Genomic DNA, 17126 nt, shown 5'->3' with positions numbered 1-17126 from the left:
TATGAGAATATAATGACATTTTAATGGAAAATATTAATTCTGGAAATGAAAGTTTTATCCATTTGATTGCCATACTCTAACAAGTAAAGGAAATATGAATGATGTATATGGGCTGCTTAGGTTTTTGAAAGAACTTTATTAAAAATATATGCTGTACCCTTTGACCCAGCAATACCATTATTGGGTCTTTTTCCCAAAGAGATTATAAAAAGGGGAAAAGGACCCACATATACAAAAAATATTTATAGCTGCTCTTTTTGTGGTGGCAAGGAATTGGAAATTGAGGGGATGCCCATCAATTGGGGAATGGCTGAACAAGTTGTGGTATATAAATGTAATGGAATACTATTGTGCTATAAGAAACAATGAGCAGGCAGATTTCAGAGAAACCTGGAAGGACTTACATGAACTGATGCTGAGTGAAGTGAACAGAACCAGGAGAACATTGTACACAGTATCAACAGCATTGTGTGTTGATCAACTGCAATAGACTTGGCTCTTCTCAGCAATACAATGGTCCAAGATAGTTCCAAAGAACTCAAGATGGAAAATTCTCTCCAAATCCAGAAAAAAAGAACTATGGAATCTAGATGCACATTGAACCATACTATTTCTATTTTTTTGTTTTTGTTTTTTGAGGCTCTTTCTTTTTGCTCTGATTCTTCTTTCACAGCAAGACTAATGCAGAAATATGTTTAATGGGATTGTACATATATAACCTAGATCAGATTGCTTGCTGTCTTGGGGAGGGGTGGGGAAGGAGAAAAATTTGAAACAAGAAATCTTATAAAAACAAATGCTGAAAACTATCTCTACGTGTAACTGGAAAATAATAAAATACTTTTATGAAAAAAAAATGTATGCTGAGGGGGTAGCCAGGTGGCACAGTGGATAAAGTACTGGCCCTGGATTCAGGAGGACCTGAGTTCAAATCTGGCCTCAGATACTTGATACTTATTAGCTGTGTGACCCTGGGCAAGTCACTTAACCCTCATTGCCCAGAAAAAAAAAAAAAGTGTGTGCTGAGAGTGATTAATTAGGGAAAAAAGGAAGAACTACTGACATGGATTTTTAGGCAGTAAAATTCTTAGCATAAATTGTGGATTTCCATATACAACTGGAATATACTTTCCCCTCCTTTTAAGCAAATGACTTTGCTATGAGCTTATTTTTTAATCAGATTTTATGATTTGAAAAAGTCAATAAAAGCATCATTTAAATATATTAAACATATATGTATGTATATATACATATATGTATCTATAGAGAGAAAGAAAGAGAAAGAGAGAGATTTAAGGGCAAAATTTGGGTGAGGAGGAAAGATGGTATAAAGAAACTATCATGACTGTTCCTTTTATTAACTATCATACATACATTTCTTAGGATTTTTATACTTGGTTAATAATTACTTTTAAATCTTACATTCCCTGATTCAGGTGAAAATTAATTTCATTTACCGGCAAAACAGTGTTAAAATAAGCATGATGTCCAAACTATTCATTACAGACAGAGTTATATTCTATGTTACACTGCCTTGGCTGACAACTGTCCGCCATATGCACTTGTAGTTACTATACCAACCTCAGTGGCAGTGGTTTCACCATCAGCTGCAGTATCCGTCTGTTCACTGTCAGTCTATTGATTACACAAGTAATCAAGGTCCAGAAGGTAGGCAGGAATAGAAAATAAACACATTCTGTCAAACAGGGCGGGTCACAGCTCAAATAGGTCCATCTCTACGACTGTGACCTGAAACACACTACACCTTCCCAATAGTATGCAGCTTTAAGCAAGAGTAAAAGAAAAACCATAACTAGGTTTGATCAACAGAACAGACTCAGAGGAAGACTCAAGGTAGAGAAAGCATGGTGCTTTATTGTTAGTGACTATTTTAGCCAATCTGAACTGTCTGGGAAAATACTCTAATGGGTTTTTATCTTGGGGAAGGTAAGTTGCCCTTTCCCTCCCATTTTTTTTCTTTAACTAAACCCTTGAGACATCTATTAAATATTTCTGTTTAATGTATTAAAAGTTGCTTTTCATGTTAAGCTTACTTGGAGTTGAGAGGTGAAATTTAATATAAAATATTTTTAAAAGCTACTATAACAGTCACCTGACTTTCAGCCCCTCATTTATACAGATTTGATTATTTACACTTGTTTATGAACCATTAGGCTGTCTGCATTACCAATTAGTTACTACAGGCAGGTATAAGTAACTCAATAGCATACATAACATTCGTGCAAAAATGTCATTCACTTGACACAGAAAGTTGCTATTGGATGTTTTCTAGATTAAATATGTATATTTGCTTCTGCTTTTTACAAAATATAAAGTATATTGAACTATATTTTTAAACATGTCATTTTGATAAATACTATACAAATAAAGCAGAAAAATAACATCTAGTAGATACAATAAAAACAAAGCACAGCATTCTACAGTCTAAACTGGACCTAGATTGAACTAGATGCACTGTTAGGCTTATTGGTAAGTTCTAGACTGGCTTAAAATTAGTTTTAGTGCCAAAGTTTTAAACAGTACAATTTAGATAGAATACTTCCTCATGAAGACAACAAACTGCAGGCATTACTGTATTACACTGAAATCTACAGTCTTTTTAAATCACTTTTAACAACAAACTACCCAATAATAAGAAGAGAACTATTGATGACTACAGAGTATCAGCTAGGATATGGAATAAGTGAAGCTGGGACAATCTAAAAGTTTGGACTACATGAGGTTGATGAGTCTTCCTTAATTTTTAAACTTCCAGAGGGAGTACAAAGAAGACACAAATTTTGTATTCTGACTTTCTTTTCTTTCCTAAGTTATTTCCTAATTAGTGATATTTTAATTCACCTTTGAATAGATCAATTTCTTACTACCAAGTTCTAAAAAGTAGCTATCTACTAGTTCTAAATTTCTATGACTTTAGAAGTATGAAAGGAAACCTTACAAAGAGCTACTTTAGTAGAGTAAATGTTAGGTCAGTGGGATATAATGCCAATGTGTATTTCTCAACCTGAGGATAATTAGAGTTAAATATAAGTGAATTGCTATGGTCCCCTTTTTATATTTAATTGAAAGGACCATGGTAAAATATCATTGAATTGCAGTGATTGGGGGAAAGGATAGCCTGGATTAGTAAACAGTCTAGTAAAAAATGGCACACTTTGAAAGGAACTCAAGCTTTCATGAATAGGTAAAAAATTTCTTTTCTTAAGAAGGTAATGAATATTTACCTTCAAAATCTCTTCACATTATGAATTTGTTTAGTAAGTTAATTTTTCATAAATAGTACATACACTAAAACTCTAGGCTGTGAGAACTTTCACAAATTCCAAATCAATGGAACCCAAATTAATGAAATTTTATTCCATTGGTAGGTTTCATTTACATATCAACTGGGTAAGATAAGAGTGCTACATGATCTTTCATGATAAAACATGATGTCTGTATATCTTAAAGTACAATTTCTTAAACCAATTGATTTCTGATCATTTTGCATACTTAGTGTCTTGTTAGCAACACAAATTGGACTGGAGAATCTCAAGGGGCTAAGTTCCATACAGGAGGAAAATTCCTCTTCCTTGTGTACTGAGATCTGATCTAAGCCTAATATGCCTTCCTGACGAAATCAATTCTTCATACATGGAAATCTGTCCCTTTCCCTTTTTCTGAGCTTTCTGAAGACAAGAGAAACTCATTAGTTAATATTTATTTTTAAATGCATTCTGGGTACATGGGAAGATATGGATCAGGATGAAAAGAAACCTGAGTTTTAGTATAATGAAAATATCTACTTTTAAAATGTGTTGTTAAATACCATTAACTTTTTTCGGGGGGGGGGGGGGGAATGAGGCAATTGGGGTTAAGTGACTTGCCCAGGATCACACAGCTAGTAAGTGTTAAGTGTCTGAGGCCAGCTTTGAACTCAGGTCCTCCTGAATCCAAGGCCGGTGCTCTATCCCCTGCACCACCTAGCTGACCCTACCATTAACTCTTTAAAATGTGAGCAATGATATGATTTTAAGGCATCATAATGGATATTAGCTGATTACATCAAATAAGAAAATTAAGGAGCTGAAAAGGACCATAAGAAGACATGTACTCTAGCTGCTCCTGTTGAGGCATGATTGATTACAGTTTTGTGGAATCTAGAAAACATTATGGATGATGTAGGTGAATTGCATGATGCTGATTGTTTTTGTCTAAGGTGTGGAATAAACTTTAAATATTGGGTCCCTTAGCTTCTTACTTGAATACATAACCCTGCTAACAAGCAGAACTACATTCAGGAACGAATGTGGTAACATCAAATAAATTACCAAATACAAACTTGGTGCCACTGAAGAGCAATGGAATGTGTAGAGAGTTCCTCATCCAGGCAGGGTTTTATGAAGAGTAGAGGGTTAAGGAAACTCTTCAGTTGTAGGTTTTAATTTGAAGGTTATGAATATTTCAAATACAGAGATAACCACGTGCTAGAAAGTTTCAGTCACATGTCCTCTCATTTTCAACAATTAACTGCTGTGATTTGTTTTGCCGATGTAATGCAGACATGCCCAAGTTTAACATTAATTTTCATGCATTGTTTACAACAAGATGTATACCCTGGATTAGGCACAAGATCTGTGTAATTTCCTACATAAAAGTACTATATTTTGCATAAAACTGCAAAACTTATACCAATGCTAATATTAAGAGTCATCAATTCTAAAGTTAAGAGAAAAGGGGATTTCCGGAATTGATATAAATTAAAGAGTTGTAAATTAGCAGACCAACATAAGCACATATTTGACCTATTCCTAGACATTTATTGAATTATGACTACTGATATAACTAATGGTAGCACGGCTGCAGCTTTAAGGTAACCCTTAAAGGGAGGGTACTGTGTTTAGGTAACAAAGGCGCTTTATGGCTATAAACCCTAACTTATACAGTTCATTCATTTCTGATCTATAAACATCTTAGAATTAGATTCTATTATGTGGTTCTGATACAGTATAGCCTTTCATATTTAGCAACCTAAACTCTTTTCCCTCCACTCCCTCCAAATTCTTGGCCAAAACATACACATTTTATGCTGCCATATCTTAATATAGGTCCATGCATCACCTCTTTCATTCCTGTATACTCAAAGGTGAAACCAAAATCAATATAGCTTAAATAAAACTATTAAAGACATTCTTTCCTCTTCCTGTGTTGTCTTGATTTTTTATGATTTATCTTATGCATATATCTCTAGGATATATACACATGCACACGTCTTCAAGAGAATATACATTATTATTATTTAAGATAATGCATGTACATCTGTATTGTGTTTTATATATCTCAGAAATATTTGCACTGTCTGTTGCAATAAAATGCTTCATGTTTATGTGAAAGCTGGTGCCTGGGGAGAAATTTAGGCAGGAAAAAAAATGACAGCCTGATGTTTATGCTTAGCCAGGTTCTATTCCCTTTCTCAGAATGAAATTTATTGGGGTGCTTATATTTCTATGGAAGTAGAAAGAATGCTGGGAAAAGGGTAATCTGTTGGCAGTGCAGTTAATTTAGGTAGCTTCCACCTCACCTACTAGAATGCTCAGTTTACAAGGAAGTATTCAGAATCAAAATATTGGAATGGCTGTTCTACAAGTTCATTTCTAGGAGTTCTAGAACTCACTCCTGGGGCTCCATTGGTTGATTGTTTTGTGGTGGGCCACTAGACTCCCTTGACATTCACAGTGCGTCTTTGGATATATGTACTCTGACTCCATCATCAGTTGAAAAGCTTACCTGTTTTACCTCACTGACACAAAATATATGGTGCTGGTCTTGCTAATCCACAGGCAAATGATTTGAAGCTTTTAGCTTCAAGTTGTGCATCATAAGTCTCTTGATGAAGTATGACTGGAAATGACGACACAGAGTTCTTCTCTTTACTATACTGGTCCTGATGCTACTCAAGTATAATATGATCGAGACCCTAAACTACCTCAGAGTCCTCCCTCTCTGCAAAAGCAAATGAGAATACTTTTTTTCTTTTCTTTTCTTTTTCTCTTTCTTTTTTGGGTGAAGCAATTGGGGTTAAGTGACTTGCCTAGGGTCACACAGCTAGTAAGTGTCTGAGGCTGGATTTGAACTCAGGTCCTCCTGATTTCAGGGCCAATGCTCTATCCACTGTGCCACCTAGCTGCCCCTGAGAATATTTTTTACAAATTCAACATAAATGCCTTCATTCTTATTTTTTATTTCATACTTATTTTACATGTAATATATCTTCTTTGCCAGATTTTTCCTGATATTTATGACCAAATAAGGACTTCTGGGGGAATTTCAGGTTTGGTTCGGTATTTATGTTGCCAGGTGCACAATGCATTGGAGAGCCAAGAGCTCTCCCAAGTTGTACCCAGCCTATAACAAAACACAAGGTGTTGTGCCTAACCCCGGGGGACCATGTTATACTCTCCAACACACAAAACCTCTTAACATATTGGCACAGACAATAAATGAGGCTCTGAAAGTAGGACCACTATCGAAGCAGCCGTCTAACATTATTTCGGACTGAAGCACTGAACACAAAAAGGCAGTGTGTTCTATGCCGAGGTACACACCTCTTCCTCTGAACTGTCACTCGGGTCATTGTCTAGTGAGGCGCTCAAGGAGGCTGCCTTGGGCTCCAGGTAGCAGAGGCACATAGCCAGAGGGAAGGAAAGAGTGAGGGCATACGGCACTGAGAAAGAAGCGGACAGCAGAAAGAAAAAGATGAAGAGGAAACAGGGCACAAGCGATGGAGAACGAATTGGGAGGTAATGCTGCAAGTTCGCAGGGAGGAAGTTGGTTTCAGAAAGGTTAGGGAAAGAGAGGTACCCATCATCGTCTAGAAGAGAAGGAAATGATTCCGGGAGTTGCAAGGAGAAGGAAAACAGCGTTGCGCCTTTGCAAGTTTGTTGTTTGTAGCTAAAGGCCAGGTCTTGATCCCCTGTGTAAGCTTTCCCTTTCCCATTAGAATCCAAGTCAGGCTCACCACGAGTCTGCCCAGTGTCTTTGGCTGGCTCACAACCTAACGCTTTTTGAACATTCTCCTTACATCTCCTGCGGAGGGTTGCTGGAGATGCAGTGGGACCATTATATGAGGATGGTGAGGAGGAAAATGAACTGTTGCCAAGCCAAGGTGACTGATGAGAGAGAGAGAGAGAGAGAGAGAAAGAGAAAGAGAGAGAAAGAGAAAGCAGCAAAAAAGGTGCAAAAAGGACAAAAAGAAAATAGTAATTAGTTCATTTTCTTCTAGGAATACGTATAAAATTATAAAACAAGAATTTTAGCACTAGGGTTGTTCACAGAATTAAAAAAAATATTCAAGCTGCATGCCAAAATTTTCATGAATGGCTAATGGTTATAAATTAAAAAAAAAACACATACAAACAATATTTTTTGTCAGCCTGCCTATAAAGTTAAATATAAGTATATACATGTATAAATGCACATTTTAAAAGGTACAACATAGGTGTCTGCTCATGTTCAATTCTAGATTTTATGGAATTCAAATGGCTGTAAAATTTCTGCCAAAACAGATTTTATAGTACTTTCACTATGACATCGACCAAAAAAAAAATTGGAAAGTTTTTGGGCTTTGACAACAGAAATAATGAGCTTGACAACTTGAGATACCAAGACTTTCAAGAACCTTTCCTTGACTTCTGGCCAAAAGAAATGTTACTGATATTTCATTTGGTTGAAAAACTGAAAATAAACCCTGACCTGGTACAAAATTGTCACCATCATTTTATTTTCACTGAGTTCCAAATCAGGTGAGTTGCTAAAATTTAAATTTCTGGCCTCATTCTTTCTCAAAAGGCTAGTATGACTGGGCCACTATATCAATGAGTAATCTGAAACAGATACAAATTAATTTCTACTCAGTTAGCTAATAACATCCTAAATCAGACTTTGTAAACCCCCCCACACACACACACACACGGTTTTTTAAATTTTTTTTGGTCCCTATAATATAATTCCAAATGAAAACAACAACTAATTTTTAAGAAATTAACTAGGGAAAATTAGGATATAAAAAGTAAGAACTACTATATGTTTATTAAAGTTTGTCTTACTGGTATAATGGTTAGCTCATAGAGAAAACATTTCTTACTTTATCTCCAATCATTATTAACATAGTAAGAATAGGCTTCTCTATGGATGATCCAAAGGAAGATTCCACTTCACTGGAATGTGTCAGACAGCCTTATCACATTGTTGTTCAACACAAAGACACCCCCACAATATAATTTATCTAAGTTTCATTATATTTAGTGGAATAAGTAATGCTCTGCTCAGAGGCATCTAGTGACTCAGGGGATAGAGTGCTGGGCTGGGAACCAGAAAAACCTGAGTTCAAATCTGGCCTTAGATACTTAACGGCTGTATGACCCTGGGCAAGCCATGTATACTCTGTTTGCCTCAGTTTCCTCAAATGTAACACAGATCATAACAGCACTACACAACTCATGGGGTTGTTGTGAGGGTCAAAAGAGGGAATATTTGTAAAATAAGCACTTAGCCCAGAGCATGGCACATATTAGGCTCTATAAAAATTTTATTCCTTCCTTTTCTGGGAATAATGAAATCTGGGTTCTAGCATTATGCTGGCACCTCAGTTTTACCATCTGTAAAACATTAGCTACGTCTCTCTATCTCAGGAAGATTTAGAGCATGAAGAAATTAGTTGTGAAGCTCTTTTTCCACAAACAAATGAATAATCTGATGTACTATCACTGTTGGTATTTTTGATTTGAAGATTCTCATTAGGTGGTATGGTCCACTTCCATGCTAATACTTTTGTGAACTTGATTCCTAATTAATAAAGAAAAAAAATCCTGGGTAAAATCTGTCACCTCTGAAATAATCAAAAGGAAATTTCACTTTGCTTTTTGTTTGTTTGTTTTGGTGAGGCAATTGGGGTTAAGTGACTTGCCTAGGGTCACACAGCTAGTAAGCGCTAAGTGTCTGAGGCCGAATTTGAACTCAGGTCCTCCTGACTCCAGAGCTGGTGCTCTATCCACTGCACCACCTAGCTGCCCAGGAAATTTCACTTTGAAAACAACTCAGTAATACTTTTACAAAGAGATTCTAATGTGAAAGTGTCTTCATGTATGCTAAACTGCTTTTGTAAGTATCATAAACTTTTTTTTAGCATATATTTAACACTTGTGTTCAGATCCCTGATGGAGAACATCATCCCATCCTAAGCATCTGGGCGTTACACACAACCACGTCATTGGCACCTAAAACAGGAGTTGTCCAATAATGGATGAGAAAACTATGTTTGGCTCAAGTGGCCTCTCCATGAGATCTAGGTCACAGCAATAGCAGGCTATTTCAGGCATTTGAGTCTTTGTCCCAAAAGGCTCCCAGGTCTCCCTTCTCTCTAGCTACTTGAGAGGCCACTCACATAAAAAGGAACACATCTTTGACATGTTTCATGTATGTGACACTGTTATTAATGAATTCGCATTTATTTTCAAGCCTAACACTATGTATGGTGATGACTTTGAGGCCTTATTTAGGCCAGGTGCATATCTTGGATTAGCGAGGCCCATTTACAATGTTCTCCCCCAAGGCTTGCCCCTGTCAAATTCAGGGAAATATGGAGAGCTGGGAAAACAAGATGCCTAGAAACTGGGTCAGTCAGGCAAGGAAGCATTTTCAAGCAACTGTGAGGGAATCTGAACTTCTTTTATTTTTTTCTTTAGTGGGCAGTTAGAATAATGACTAAACTAATGCCTCTGAAAACTGACCAGTAATCTGGCATCAAGGAAGTATTCCTAGCATACATTGTGCAGTAATTTTATAAAGCATCTTCATTAGAACAATTCTGTGAAAAAAGTGGAGCAGGCATTTTCTCCATTTTAAAGATGAGAGAACTCAGGTGTGAAGGGAGAAGAAGCAGAACATGCACAAATACTATCATGCCTAAGGGATATAGATATTTAGTAAGACATGTGCTATAGTATAACAGAATTAAACCCGTGTTTCTCCTACTATATCATATGAAAACGGAATCGCATTATGTAAGAAAAATATTTGTAAATAGGAGTCTACATGAAGCCAATTTTCTAATACTAACAGGCTTCTGGATGAAAATCAAACTTATTGACCTATACCAGAGTGCCAAGTGAATAGAAGTGATCATTAGCCTACAGAGAGAAGCATACCTTCTTCATTATTGGGCTTAAGGCTACCTACATTTTAGAAATTACATAACGATCATGGTTTATACAAATTTCATGAAAATATTTCCAAACATCAAACTCTGAAGCATTATCTTAAAAGTGATAACTAAGACAACATCTTAAGGGATGGAAGGACAAATAAAATTAGAGCAAAATTCACTCAGTTCATGTTTTTGGACCCCAGTGCTTAGCAAAGTGCTTTCTATAGAATGTTCGGTGAGAGAGCATTGTAAGAAAGCATTGTACAATTCAATCACTGGGTCAGTGCCAATGTCTTGGAGGGTATAAGTATTTCATCCACCCAAAGCACAGGCTTTTAGGATACCTGGATTTTCCATGTTTATGACAAACATTGCTATTTCCCTTGGGTGCATTTCAGTCACAATTCTAATCAGTTCTCATTCAAGTAAAACATTTCAAAAACACCTGATTTTGTTGACTGGCTTATATTAAAAAAAATGGATCTACCCTACAGCTCCATGTTTTAGTTAACACAATTAGTACTTGCTTTAAAAACCTTTCCAACTAAGGGAGTGACTATTTTAAAGTCAACTTAAAAAAATGCTTCTAATTCTATTCAAATTGTAGAGTTGCCAGAAACAGTGGGAAGCTAACAAAATAATGAGCAGAAAACTATGCAGTTCTCTGTAATCCTGGGGGGCTCTTCTAAAGTTGGCTTCAAATTATCTCCACTAATGGGCATAATCAGATGTTATTTGATCCTAAAGGCAATTTTTATCATTTCAATGTATGTCAACTACCATTGCTGACTTCATAAGCTCTACTCACTTCAGAAGGACTACTCTCCTGCTCCTTTCTCTTACTCTTGACCAAATCCCCAGCAAGATTTATTACATTTGAGTTAATTTGTTGGAAGATTGTCTTACAGTACCTGAACTATGGATCATCAGAAAATGAAGACTTACAGAGTAAACAAGTAGCAAGAACTAATCAACAGCATAATAACAATAACAGCAATAATAATAACGAGGAGGAAGAGATTTGTCTCTAGGTTCAAATCTGACTTTCTATGTTTCCTAGGTTGCTGTGGCCAAACTGGTCATCACCAGCTGGTCAAATTCTGGTGATGAGTTTCTCTATATACTTAGTTTGGTCTTCAAACAGGAGCCTGTCACTACGACCATATTATATGGCATTTATAAGATCCATGGAAAGAGATGGTATAGAAATGTACAAACTATAGTTACTCAATACATCTAAATAGAGGAATGACAATTTTTTGCACCTTTGTTAATAGAAAAAATAAATATACTAATTAGTAGAATAGGAAAATGGGGCCAGAAACAAATATAGGAAAATAACTATTGAGTCTGAATTATAAATCAAAGTTGCAAATTATTATATGTTTATTATAAAATCAAATTTTAGAGACATTACCAGGTTAGCTGTTGAAAGTCTTACATAGAACCTCAGTTGCTTAAAAAAATGAGTTGTTTAAAAAAAGAGTTGTAAAATTAAGTGAATGGATGAAGCTGACAACATTTATATGACTAATGTTGAAATATGTGTCATCCCATGACTTAACACATTCTTTGCTTACTTCCTCTAATAATGACTTGGTAGTCCCCAGAACAGTGAGCAAACTGCAGAAGAAACCTAGAAAAATCTACCTTTGCCTCATGCCGTACTGCTGAGACTGGAGTGACTTCCTCGGCCTTTTTCCTCTTGTCCTCTTCCTCATCACGCTCTTCTTCTGCTTTTTTCTCCGGCGTCACAGTTGTTATCAAGTTGGTCTGAGAGATGCCCTTTGTCGTGGCGTACTGGCCAGTACCAACCTCTGCAGCAGACATAGAATCCTTCATGTATATTTCATGGTTTTCATTCACTGATGCTAAAGACAAATATAAAAAAATCTGAAATAGTTAATTCTGTACAGTATTAAAAGGCAAGTTAAAAATAACACAATTATTTTTGAAAAATGTCCCCACATATCAGAAAGCTTGGAAAACTGGCTGATGAAGTTTGCTCAGTGAAAGCCTAAGGGCACACATGGCTTTTCTTGATTTCATAAACCCATGTTTACAATTTTTAAAAAATGCTTTAATGCATAAAACAATCAGAATGACTTCAGCAAATTCCCATGAAAAGCAACTGGAAATACAGGACGAAAAGCCCTCCTCTAAGTCCATTTACAATCAGATACCAAGCAGCAACTTATGTAGTTCAGGCCATTCAATGCTAGTTGTTTTTAACAGATACATTTGCTTCAATATCCATGGCCAGGAATTGGTGTTAGATTGAAAAAAAATTAAATATATTTTTGGAAATGTCTTTCATTAATAAATAGTATGTTAATAAAGTATTATATTAAATAGATTTAATAAAAATGTCCCCAAGATACATGGAAACATGATCCCCATATATTAAAATACTAATGATAATTAAACACCACTATCTAGCCAAAGATGAATAACACAGGTGCTAACTGATTAAATGAAGATGAGAAACATTGAAATTTCCATTGCAATGTATAACCTGGCAGCAATGAAATGAAACAGGCATTTGTATTACATTCAGGAAGCATGACAAACAGATGCTAAACGGAAGCCATGCAAATGCAATGCATGCAGAGCATCTAAGATTTAAGAAATGTCCTTTTATATTGAAAAAAAATTAATTAAAAAGACCCAATTAAATTGCAAAAATAATTTTCGGACTTGAATGTCATAAAATTTTTCAAAATCTAACAAAAATTGTCTCCAAATATACACTAGTTAAACAAACAGACAAACAAACAAAAGAGAATGAACTACAATTGGTGTTTGATTTAAAGAACTTTGGATACTAAAACAAAATGGTGGGAAAGGATTACTAAAACCTTTTTAGGAGCAAAATTCACTTCACTAAACATTCACTTTTCTTCACAGAGTGCATGCCTAAATCTTAAAAGTTCCTTTAAAAGGTTTCAAAGTTTCTTTAACTTATGGTATTTCTCTGGACTAGCTATCTTAAATACAATGCAGCTAAGCAAAAAAGCAGTTTATGCTTCAACATGCATTTCCCAGCTTGCAATCAGCACAATCCCAATCCATGAGAGACAAGACATACTAACATCATTTTTGGGCAGGGAGAGGAAGAGATAGGATGTTATTAGCACATAAACTTGACATTGTTTTTCCCTTTCATAGCAACAAACATCATACCAAAATCATTACTTCATTCAAACCACATTCAAAACAAACATGTTTTCATAAGACATAACACAAACATCAAACAGTGAAATACATTTTTAAAAGACATGACTTTAATTACTAAGATTTCTTAGATGTTCAGTATAAAGGAACTAGCTTAGAGTCTCTTATTAAGAAAGCCAAGTGAGAATATCAGTGTAAGCAGAGAGAAGTGGGTATTATTAAGCTAGAAAAAGCAATTGGGATATTCTAATCTATATTCAATTATTGGCAGTCCCAATTTGGGAACAGGTTTGTATTCCAAAAGTGCACATGTAAGTTGATTCTTTGAAATATGGAATACATTTCCCTCAAAAAATAATGCTAGCAATGGTGACTTAAAGTATCTTGGGAGTATAACATGAGAGCCAATTTCATCAACAACCATATCTGAATCTGTATTGAATTATCTATCATGAATAACAATATTTCTATGTGAAAATTTATTCCGAGTTTTCCTCCAGGAATGCATCTAATATAACTCCCCCTCTTCCATAGCAACTGGGTGAAACAGTAGAGAGATGGGAAAAGTACCTACAATACTGATTTAAAATTTACTAAATATTTACTAAAAGGAAATTTTTAAACAATCATATACCAATAAAATTTCACCATGCATTCATTTGACTTAATCACAATAGTAGGTAATGTCCCTAAGTTTGTTTGGTTATTAAGCAGTTCTTTCTTTTATTTACAACAAATGAAGCTAACTTCAAAGCCTTATACAGTTTCTATAACAGGTAATTGAGCCTAGTATAATCATTTCTAACCACCATTATTAGTCAATTATAGAAACTAAATTGTACTCATTATTTGAAAGCAAGGACACATGTAACACATTTTTTGCTTTCTGGAATTGTCAACAACCCTGTTCCGAAGATTTATATGGGGTTGGTCTGCAACAGACTCATATAGTTCTGACTGCCATTTTTTGATGTTATAGTACATCTTTCTTTTGAACCAAAAATTTCCTGAATTATCAATAAAAGTCAAGAGGCGAAATTGTATGGAGTGGATAAAGAACTGTCCTTGGAGTCAGAAAGACCTGGGTTCAAGTCATGCCTCTCCTACATTATGAATATGCGACACTGGACAAACCACTTAGCCTTTCCAGGTAATTCTATGAAATTATAAATTGCAATCCAGGTGCAGAGATATTCATGGCAGAGTAAATTTCCCTATGCCAATGAAATCACAGATCCAGTCTCATCACATCCCTATCAAAAAAGTTTAGCCTACCATGAAGAAGCTGAGTTCTTCATTTCCTACAACCCACTGTTTACCTTTTGATCTATGTTAAACTGGAAGATATGTAAACTGAGGCTGCAGGTAGACTTATTACTTTAAAAAATTATCACCCAGTTATATACAATAGCTTTCCTTTTATCACAAGATGAGGAAATCTGAGTTTATAGAAACCTCATGACTTTCTTGAACCCATTTTGATCATAACTAGTGATAATTGTGAAGTAAGTTAGTCAATAGCTCTTACCCCCATCCAGGCTGCGGGACATTGTGTACCGTTTGCTAGAAGAACGTTCAAAATAAGGTGCCGGTCGGTCTATCAGTGCACTGGCTCTCCTTGTCTGGGCTTGTGTTCTGCCACTGTAGCGGAATTTGGAACCCAAGGTAAGGAATTTCTTTGGTGGTGCTTCTGGTAACAAGAGCCTAAAAAGTATCAGGAAAAAAATATTAAGAACTCTCTCTCTCTTTCTCTTGCATGCATATATATGTGTGCATACACATATACACACACATACTCTTATGGAAAGTGAAATACTATAGATTCTTCAGTTTCAGCAAACTATTATATAAATATCAGGCTAAGAAAATTAATTTGACAAGAGGAGTATAATTCAATTCAAATGCCATTTCTCTAAAGAACAAAAAGCAATTAGGTAATGTTAATGAGCTAAAACAGTTATCTCCCAAACCAGAACATGTCAGGTTCCATGTGCTTGTTTTTATGGGCAGTGATTCCTTCTTTTATTACATAAGAAAGGAGGAGAGATTGAAATCTAGGGTAGTGATAGATAAATTTCAAAGAAATAAAGAATGGAAGAAATATTTTGAGAAAAAATTACAATATTATACAAAAGAGAAAGAGGATTCTAGAAATAGTACCAAGGAAAAAGGTGAGGTAGAAACTATGAAAAGCTGGGAAAGTGTCAGAAACTGCAGTATAAAAATGTAGATAAGCCCCAACATAGTTTGCAAACCACTAATTTGAGTTGGTAAAGAAATACCTACTTCTGAATTTTAAATATATTTCTTCCTCTAAGAAATCTTCCTTAGCCCAATTAATTGCTTACAGTTTGCTTCATTAGTTGAATTATTCTATAGCTGTAGAAAAAAAATAAAAAAGATCTCTATTTACCTGAAAAATGTGTGGTGTTCAACACATACTTTCCATAAACGCTTTGCAGCTCGATGGTTTGGCAATTTAAACCCAATGGTGCTTTCAAATTGTTCAAACTAGATGAGGGAAGGAAAAAAACTCTTTAAGTGAACATTGATTTTTCAATAAAGAATTATACATAATAGTTTCTATGACATAAATGTAATAGTTTGCAAAGATCATTAGAACCCTCACATAATTATATTTAACACACCGAATTTATAATGGCCCTCATATATTTTAAGCTTTTAAGTAAAGATAATTTTCAAAGGAATGTCTCCCTCTTACAATAAATCTTCCCTACATTAGACTTAGAAGATCTAAGGATATTCCTTCAGCAAATCTTCAATTTTGCTGTATACAAATCATATGTGCATAAAAGGTGTTCTTTGCCTTTGTTTGTATCCCTAACGCTTAAGCATTTAGTGAATTCTTGTTGACCAAGTACTAAATTTAGGTATTCTCTTCTTAAATATCCAGTTAAAAGCAAATAACCCAATTCCCTGGTAGTACTTGTCTAGTTAATGAATAAAATCCCTATGGTTTCTGTGAAATTCTTTGCTTTTGTTCTTTACTCAACAACACATACCTTCTTTTATTTGCTGGTTCAATTTGATTTAGCATGAATTATCTTGCCAAATGAGAATTATTTTGGTCTCCATTGTATTTAAGTTTGAAGGTTTGGGTTTTTTTTGTTTTTGTTTTTAAATACGAAATTTTTTGTGGCGTTCAGCATAACCTGATATTCTTTGGACACTTCACTGAATTGAAAAAAAGTCCTTGAGTGTCTAGTTTTTACTTTGATGTTTGTTGAACTGAATTGATCATGCTACTTATCAGACCACCAGAGGGCAGTAATCATAAACATCATCTCTCAAAATAAGTCTTGATCACCATCTTTTCACACAATAAAATTTTTGAGTATCCCTACCCATCTCCATTTCTACTCAGTTCTCTACTTATTTCTGATGAAATGGATTAGTAGCTAAGTGGTTCATGCAGCCAACAATGAAGGTGAGGGAGAAGGGAGAAAACATAAAAATTCAATCAGGTTTGGATAGCTCTTCAGTCTCCTTGGGTTATCAAGTTTTCATTAGCAATTTCAGGAATGGCTGAGAGAAAGAAGCTTGATATTCCAGGTATAATTGTGTTCTCTTTTCTCATTACCATTTAAGGGATGCACAGGTGGTAGAATAAACTATTGTCCAATTCGTAAAGATATCATCGCAGTTCATTTATATCTATGCATATGTAGTATGCATTTCTATGATGTAGCCTCTAGGCTATGATCATTATATAAAATTACCATAATTT

The 17126-nt window shown here is 35.1% G+C and overlaps 1 protein-coding gene across 32 annotated transcripts in view; it reads right to left on the bottom strand.

Annotated features, from left to right (window-relative positions):
* Positions 1 to 17126, bottom strand: part of EPB41L3 (erythrocyte membrane protein band 4.1 like 3) — a 312011-nt gene that overhangs the window by 19878 nt on the left and 275007 nt on the right. For 19 of the 32 annotated variants that reach the window (XM_043978240.1, XM_043978256.1, XM_043978277.1 and 16 more), the window contains exons 10-14: positions 15792 to 15889; positions 14907 to 15082; positions 11855 to 12075; positions 6606 to 7169; positions 1582 to 1635 (exon numbers count right to left, since the gene is read on the bottom strand). In XM_043978240.1, coding sequence (XP_043834175.1) covers positions 1582 to 1635; positions 6606 to 7169; positions 11855 to 12075; positions 14907 to 15082; positions 15792 to 15889 — 1113 coding nt within the window. The remainder of the gene's footprint in view (positions 1 to 1581; positions 1636 to 6605; positions 7170 to 11854; positions 12076 to 14906; positions 15083 to 15791; positions 15890 to 17126) is intronic. The other 13 variants (XM_043978328.1, XM_043978342.1, XM_043978333.1 and 10 more) reach the window with 4 other exon arrangements.

Source organism: Dromiciops gliroides, chromosome 1, assembly GCF_019393635.1.
Source record: "Dromiciops gliroides isolate mDroGli1 chromosome 1, mDroGli1.pri, whole genome shotgun sequence".
Taxonomy (NCBI): Eukaryota; Metazoa; Chordata; class Mammalia; order Microbiotheria; family Microbiotheriidae; genus Dromiciops; species Dromiciops gliroides.
Note: the sequence above shows the minus strand (reverse complement) of the source record. Positions and strands in the feature narration are given on the sequence as shown.